Genomic DNA, 8,089 nt, shown 5'->3' on the forward strand with positions numbered 1-8,089 from the left:
TGGTAAAATTGCAAAATGTGTCCCTTTTTCATAAATTTGTAAAATTATACTTTAATCTTTAAAATTTTCTTTTTATTCAATTTAGTTCATACCTCGATTATATTGTTACTATTTTACTTCTTAGGCCGGTCAGAAACCCTGAAAATCTTTTATATATTATAAACTACCTTAATTATAAAAAAAAACTAAATATGTGAATACATTATATACATTTTATAGATATTTATATTATACGTTTACTAAAAAATTATATTCTTAAATAAATTACAGAAATAATTTTATAATATTTAATTAAAAAATAGTAAGAACAGCTAAGAAAATTATGATGAACGTGGATGTTTTCAACATGTAAAGATGGATGAAACAATCATAGCCTCCGCCCTCCATTGGCATAGCTACATAAACCTTTACCAAGCAATTTTCTTTGGTGGAATAGATTTTATAATACAACTGCCTCAGTTGACTATTTTTAGTCTTCTACCTCAGTTGTTTTAAATGTTTTAGTTAATCAAAAGAAAATTATCACTAATATATTTTAAATAATAAGTCAGTTGAAAATATTGATAACAAAAAGTAAAAATGGGACAACTTTATTGGGAGAGTAATTCAAGCATGAGTGTCCTGAACATAGCATAAATCAGAACATTTACTCGTAATTTTGAACTTGTACGATAATAATCATTTTATCGAACCAGTAATGTAACGTTTGAGCTCTTCCAAGTTACAACTTATAACAGGTATTATATCATGTCAAACCTCAAAATCTTACATGTTCTAGTATCTTTGCTTGTTTAGTTGTTTCTGCAAATGCGTTGTGTGTGAAATGAACCAGATATCATATCAGCAAAAGGCAACATACCTTCCATCTAAAGAAACGCCATTAAAGCCCAGAGATACTTGATTTCTAATGTAGTAGCGATGGTTGATGAGCTGTATGGATGGAAACAGCAAGAGTTTCAATCAGCCACCCTTTATCCAATTTAACAGGCAAATCAACAGCACATCTCACTCTTAGCTGACTCGAGATACCGACTTTATAGTTACCATTTTTCTCTGCTTTTTGGGTCACTCCCTTGTGTTTTCCTGCATGTCTTCTTCAGAAGATTTGTTGTTTGAAGTGGCTGTACTTGTGTATACTTCAACTGCTCCCTGAATTACAGTAGATTTCAAAATAATTAGAAGGGGTTAACAACAAACGTAAGAAAATAAAAAGCCTTTTCTCACATACAGCACTTAAGATTTATGCTAAAGGACACGTGTAAACGTAAATCCTACGATCAATCAAATAAATGAAGGGAGGGAGGATGAAAGGATAACGTAGTTCATACCGACTACAAAACAATGAAATGAGAAGAATAAAAACTACGAGAGGAGAATATGATATGCTGTTGTGAGCTCTGATCTGGATAAAATAGGCGTTATCGGAAGATGAATAAGAAACAATGTAAAATTATGATTCAAGTTGATTGAACATGCATGGATTGCAGACTACAAGCCACATGCAAGGGAAGGCCTAAACATTATATTGCCCTCTAGCAGACCCTAGCTGCAATTTTCTTTTCCTGAATAACTCGATTTAAGGTTTCTCTATAACATGAAACAATCATTTATGATCACTTGCAATTAAGCAGCAAATAACTCTCGGTGATTTTCTTTCTATGAGAGGGAACAAACAAGATTCAAGAGTTTTTTGTGAGCCAACTGACAGTTATACCTTCTCTGCATGTTCCGAGTATTCATTGTTATTGCTAAATGAAGAAACCTTTTGATTTTCCTTCAACTCTGGACTCGAGAGGTCCCCATTCACACCTACATTGGAGGAACCCTGGCCTATCACAGATTGATGTTTCTCATTCTTTTTAGTGCTTAAGCCAGTTCCAGCACCATTTTCCTTATCAAAGACTGTTTCATTTCTCTCATTGGTTAATTGATCAGCTTTAGCTGCTGCCTCTTGAGCTTTCCTCCTTTCTTCTTCTTGTTGCTGTTTTCTTCTCGCCTCTTGCTCCTTCAGCTGCCTAAATCTGGAAGATACAAAAGATCAGATCTACAAGCAACAGCAAGAACAAAGAAGAAATTTCCACAGTTCAAAATTTTAAAGGTACCGTTCTCCAGGGCGCAGCCCCTCGGGTGTCAACTTTTCTTCTAGTTTGACCTCTTTTCTGGTAGCATTCAATTCAGAGAGAGACTTCTGAAGGCGAGCTTGCTCTTCATTGATGATATCATCATTAAGTTGCTTTGCCGGATTCTTTGCTCCCCCTAACTTTTGAAGCCACACTTGTTGTGCTGTGCTTAATATGTTATTTGTGAACCTACAAATGCATTATTAATATTAACAAAAATAGGAGAGGCTTTGATAAGGAAAGATACAAAAAGCAATGTGACATAAGTGGTGTATCTTTTATACTTTAGACAAAGGAAAGGCTTTGCATCTGCTCACCAATATAAACTTAGACCAGAAGGAACTGAAAGAGCAAAATAACCAATCATTAAAGGGAGGAACTTTGTCAGCGCTTGAGAGTTCTTCATGTTTGGATCATTGCTCTAAAGAAAAGTTCGAAAAAAAGTTAGGTTATGGTAAATCAGTTCCAGTCTCAATTTAAGTAGTTTATACAGCATAAAGCTGAAAGCTTCCTAAGCCTTCAAAAAGCTAAATAAAAATAAGTATTAAACAATTAGCAGTATTTATAAAAGAAACAATACTTGACAAATTCCCCAAACAATACAAGACAATAACTCAAGCAACATCATTATTACAAAACATCAGAATATCTCTCGCACTCTAATCAACATCTTTGAGGTATGCCATATGGAAACATGAAGGGACATTAAAAATAGCTTTCACAATATTAACAAATTGATTTTAAGAAAATAAATTATCTTGAATTTGAATCTTAATAGTAAGTTACGTCATTGCCCAAAAAACTGACATACAAGGTTGGCTACTTAATGATGGAATAACTGACCTGTGCAGATTGCATGATTTGGACAGAAACGTACTGTGAGATAACCAGCAAAACGGGCAAGACAAGATATGCAAATGTATCTGACCATCCAAGAGGTGGGTGTCCATCCTAAGAAAACAACCGCAAGACCATGAATCAGAAAGAACACCAGAGCTTTCAAAGAATTTCATGGTCAGACAAGAGACGTCAAACATTAAATTAACAGAGTTTTAGTAGAAAATTAACTGCGATAATGAGTACTTACTACAAAAGGAAAAAGCCAAGAGATGCCACTGCCATTCTGTCGAGCAGCAATTGTGGTTGGACCGGCCAAGGAGGGTATCCAAAAGAAGCCTTCCGTGAGGAGACCCTGAAATGTAAACATAAGGTTAGACATGAGAGATAGCTAAAGACAACAGAAGTTTAAAATTAGTACACCAACATGGATAGCATGTACCTCATCCGCCACATTTGACAGGGCTCTATAAAGCCCAATCCAAACCGGAATTGTCGCAAGTGTGGGAAGGCAACCTGCAGAAAGAGAAAAATTAAAAGATAACTAAGGAATTACATACAAATTACAAATTATTAAAGGTGCCATGATGCAGAAAATAACTAAGACAATTTTTTACAAAGTAAACAAATGCAACAAGAAGTGCGATGCCGTGCCTTTCTCTTTCACATGTGCTTTGGACATGCCTCATCAGCAAAGGTCGAAAGGGCATTAAAACAGAATATAATAACATTCCATTAACTACAATTTCATTTCATATTCCAAGATTTGACCTTCTGACAAACAAACAAGTCCAAAACTTTGTTAAAGCCCTAGTATAGAGATAAAACATAATGGAAACAGAAAAGATACAACTGATGAAAAGGCTAGAATACATAAAAGAATGCAAGTGGAATTCAAAATCTTTAGGAATTTAAAACAAAGGGTGGATTATTTGGAATCTAACAAGTTACAGAAAGGCAATGTGATATGAATAAAATGTATTAAAATTACCTGCTAATGGGTTTATCCCTGCCAGTTTATATAGTCGAGCAGTTTCGAGCTGAATTCTCTCCTGCAAGTATAAAAGAACAGTAGCTCAAAGATCAAAATGGCTCAAGCCTACCCAAAATAAACTCTACATCATAGAAACCCAAAGCCCTAAACATTCAATTTACACCCTCTTTTTCTTCCTTTCTTCTTTTAAAGCTAAAGCAACGAGCAATACTGAGCATCCATTTCATTTATCATAACTAGCAACTAGAACTATGCCCTGTTTCAAAACATCCCCGCTTAAACTAAAAGCAAAATTTCACCTGATCTCCAGCATACCGCTGCTGAATAGCCTTTATTTGAGGCTGTAATGATCGCATGGCCATTGCAGACTCTACCTGTAAGCAAAATTGGAAATTGGGAATAACTTGACAGAACTCAAGTCAGTTTTTTTTTTCACTATGAATAAAACTAACTTAAAATTCAAAAAGAAAACCCCAAAAAATTAGTAATAAAAAAATATCAACCGCAGAATTAACATTCTTTCTTTTCTCAACTTGTTTCTTTATTTCGTTTGGTTTATTTATCTGAAACAACAAACCTGCTTCCTAGTCAAAGGAAAAGTAGCAGCCTTAACAAGCACAGTCAGAAGTATAATTGCAAAACCATAAGCGTAAGGAACATGCAAAGCCGATAACCCATCTTTCAAGACCTGGTTGAAATCAATACAAATAAACACTAATTCATTACCCCAGAACTTCAAAACGAAAAACAAAAGAAAGAATAACCGTTTTCTTAAATTACCTTCAAAACAGTTTCCATGGAATTGGCAATTCCAGAAAGCCAATCATTATTTTGTTTAGTAGTAGCACTAGTGGTTGTAGCAATGGTGTCGGAAGACGAAACAGCAGCATCAGCAATCGTATAAAGAAGGCTTTCGGCTCTAGTGAACAGCTCTCTGAGAACGCCTTCGGAAGCCTCCGGGTCGGGCAAGAGTCCGGGTTTGAACCCAAACTTGGCCACGGATAGAGAACCACGAAGGAACTGCCCGCGAGCAGAAAAACCGGGAAATTGAGGTCGATTTAAAAGAGGAATGGGGGGTCCGGTTCGGTCAAGGAAAGGAGATAGAACGAGGGGCATGTTGGGTCTGAACGAGAGAGAAAAGGCCATTAAAAAAAAGAATAAAAGAAATCAGGAAAACCCTAGACTTATAACTGCAAAGGCTTTTGTCAAAGCTTGGTCTTCTGCGATTGATGGGGATTTGAATTTGAGGGAGATATCAGATATGGCAGCGGAATATATTTTTGTTTTTTTCTTTTTCTTTAATGGAAAAAAATCCGAGGAAGTAGGCGATGACGGGGATCCATTAAAAATATCTTCCATTAATATATAATTTTATAAACCCTTCCTACTGTTGGATAGGTTTAGGGTTTAGCTTTTCAAAACTATTTTTGGGCCAAAAGTGTTTTTTAGGATCAAATTTATTTTAAACACATAATTTTTGGGCCAAACGTGCTTTTAAACTCAAAGTTTTTGCTTTTCCGAAAACACTTTGGAAGCTACATTTTTAACCATTATTTATATTATGTAAGATTTATATTAAATATATAATTTTTTGTTAAATTTTATTTCAAATATATAAATTTATATATTCAAATATAAATTATATATTCAAACTAAATTTTAAAAATATTTAATATTAATTCCTTATAAATATTTAAAATTTATATTTCATATATTAAAATATTAATAATGAGTTAAAATAAGTTGTTTTTTTATATTTTTATTAAAATATTATAATATTAATGAATTCAAACATTATTTAAATGTATTTTTCTACTTCACAATATTATGTTTAAAATGGATATTTTATTTTTCAAGAGCACTTTTTAACAGCAATATTAAACACTTAAATTTTAAATCAATTTTTTTGAAAGCAGTGAGAAATTAGTTAAATTATATTTTTTATGTTAGGTATATAATTTTTTTTGTTAAATAAAAAAACTTAAATTATAATTTTGAGATCATTATGAATCTAGTCATAAGTTAATTAAAAATTGACACTTGTCATTTTAATTATACTAGTTTTCAAGTAATGTGCATTGTTTTAATTGTTTATTTTTTAAATTTATTTAATAATATATTCTTATAATTTTTAAAATATAGTTTTACTAATTAAATGAGAAGTAATCTAATTTATACTAGAAATTCTATCACACGTGTATGCATGTGTAAACCATGAATTTAGGATACAAATGTATGTTTAAAAATAACATACAATAAACAATGAAAATTAATTAAACATAATAACATTATTAATATATACAACTTATAGAGGTAATAGAGTGCACATAATAAAACGGAAATGTATAAAAATTTCAAAATAAAACTTGAGTAGTAAATTAAAAGTTTTACTCATGCAATTGGCTTAAGTTTGAATCCCACCATATACATATTTTTATTAGTACAAATCAATAGGCTACCCATTTAAAGTATCCCTTACCTAGAGGCAAATACTCGTACCAATTGTAGACAATTGTAATTGGAAGAACTTAAAATGAAATCCATCCACTCCTAGAGACTTGAGAAACACCATACTTAAGTCTTCATCTCGCTAAAGTCCGACTATGAATTTTTTTTGTACTACAGTCTCCTTAAACAAGCCAATCACTTTTTGACTTATGTTTTCGCAACTTTTCCTCTTGGTCCAAAATTTCTTCTAATTCCATCCAATATCTCATTTCATGATCTCTAAGCCTCTTAGATTCCTAATGCTCGATCATACATGGATCTTCTTCAAGCTATAAGGAATTTTTGTTCCACTCAAAGATTGTATTAGAAAGTTCCTACAAATTAGAGGTTATGATCTCTTCATTTTGCCATCTTTCGGATGTGGATGCTTTTTTTGGAAAACAATATCAGAGAAGGAATAGAAAGGGAGACAACAACAATTAGAGTTTTAGTTTTTTTTATTATTATATCAGGTTTTTATTAGAGTTTTAGTTTTACTTGTTTTCTCTATTACATTAGGTTTTTATTTCCTTTATAAACTCTAGTCTTGGTAGTCAAGATCCTATAAGTTAGGAATTTTATTTTATGTCAATTAGGACTCTTTTATTTGTCAGTAACTGTCTATAAAAGGCTACCAATATCAAATAAAGAAGGGAAGCAATTATTTTATCAAAAAATATTATTTTTGGAAGGGGTTTAGTCAAGGACGAATCTGCCTCTTTTAATTAACCATTGGTCGAAGTAAGAATTCTTTCTCGTCTAGACCTATGACTAGATCCTATGCTAAGGCTCATAATAACTTGGTATCAAAGTCTTCTGTTTTGGGTGACGAAGAGACTTCCGCAGCCAAGCTGGAGGCTTTTATGGAACAAATGGTTACAAGGCAACGAGCATTAGAGGAGCAGATGTCAGTGTTATCTCTTTCTATCCAAAAGACAACAAAAGGGTATTCAAAGAAAAATAGTGAAGAACAGGGCAATAATGGGGGCAGGATAAAGAATCCAGACTCGCAACAAGGTGGGTGCATGGTGCCCTGATACTATAAGATGGAATTTCCCACTTATGATGGTGTTGGAAATCTTTTAGGGTGGCTGAAAAGATTCGAGAAATCATTTGGCAATCAACGGACTAACAAAGAAGATAAAGTAGGCTTAGTTGTATTCCATCTCTTAGGAGAGACGCAACTTTAGTTTGATTAAATGGAAGAAAAATAGACAAATCTTGATTAGGGGCGCTTCTGAGAGTGTTATCATGTGAGGTTTGAGCCACCTATAAGTAATAACCCCTTGGAGGAACTTGCCAACATGAGACAAACCGGGACTATATGTAACAGCCCAATTTTGACCCTAATCGGACATAGTAGTTTTGGGACCACGAATCCGAGTTAGAAAAATATTTTATTATTATTTTTAGTGTCTATTGCATGTTAAGTTATTTGTGTGAAAATTTCGTGTGAAAATTTGATCGTTTGAAGGCTCAATTCGATAAAAAGGGCTTTATTGCGTAAAATAAAAATTTAGAGGTTAAATTTTAAAAGCACCTATTTGTTGTTGTCTTTTTAAGTGGGAGGTCTAAAGATGCAATTAGACCAAGAAATAGTTAGTGGGTGGCATATGACAACATTGTCCTTAATATATATGTTATATATATT

At 32.9% G+C, this 8,089-nt stretch overlaps 1 protein-coding gene across 2 annotated transcripts; it reads right to left on the bottom strand.

The window, feature by feature from the left end:
- Positions 1-574: 574 nt before the first annotated feature.
- Positions 575-5,291, bottom strand: LOC107946256 (ALBINO3-like protein 1, chloroplastic). Of its 2 annotated transcripts, none has more exons than XM_016880506.2 (12): positions 4,732-5,291; positions 4,529-4,639; positions 4,251-4,325; positions 3,949-4,009; positions 3,400-3,473; positions 3,208-3,312; positions 2,964-3,071; positions 2,438-2,541; positions 2,103-2,309; positions 1,715-2,021; positions 1,045-1,149; positions 575-930 (listed from the first exon to the last, which is right to left on the bottom strand). In XM_016880506.2, the coding sequence occupies exons 1-11, from the start codon at positions 5,095-5,097 to the stop codon at positions 1,066-1,068; spliced, it is 1,602 nt and encodes a 533-aa protein (XP_016735995.2). In that variant the 5' UTR covers positions 5,098-5,291; the 3' UTR covers positions 575-930; positions 1,045-1,065. The 2 variants fall into 2 exon arrangements, with proteins under 2 accessions (XP_016735995.2, XP_016735994.2); XM_016880505.2 differs by having other exon boundaries at positions 1,034-1,149.
- Between the last annotated feature and the right edge of the window lie 2,798 nt (positions 5,292-8,089).

The sequence above is a fragment of the Gossypium hirsutum genome, chromosome D12 (assembly GCF_007990345.1).
Source record: "Gossypium hirsutum isolate 1008001.06 chromosome D12, Gossypium_hirsutum_v2.1, whole genome shotgun sequence".
NCBI classification, from domain to species: Eukaryota; Viridiplantae; Streptophyta; class Magnoliopsida; order Malvales; family Malvaceae; genus Gossypium; species Gossypium hirsutum.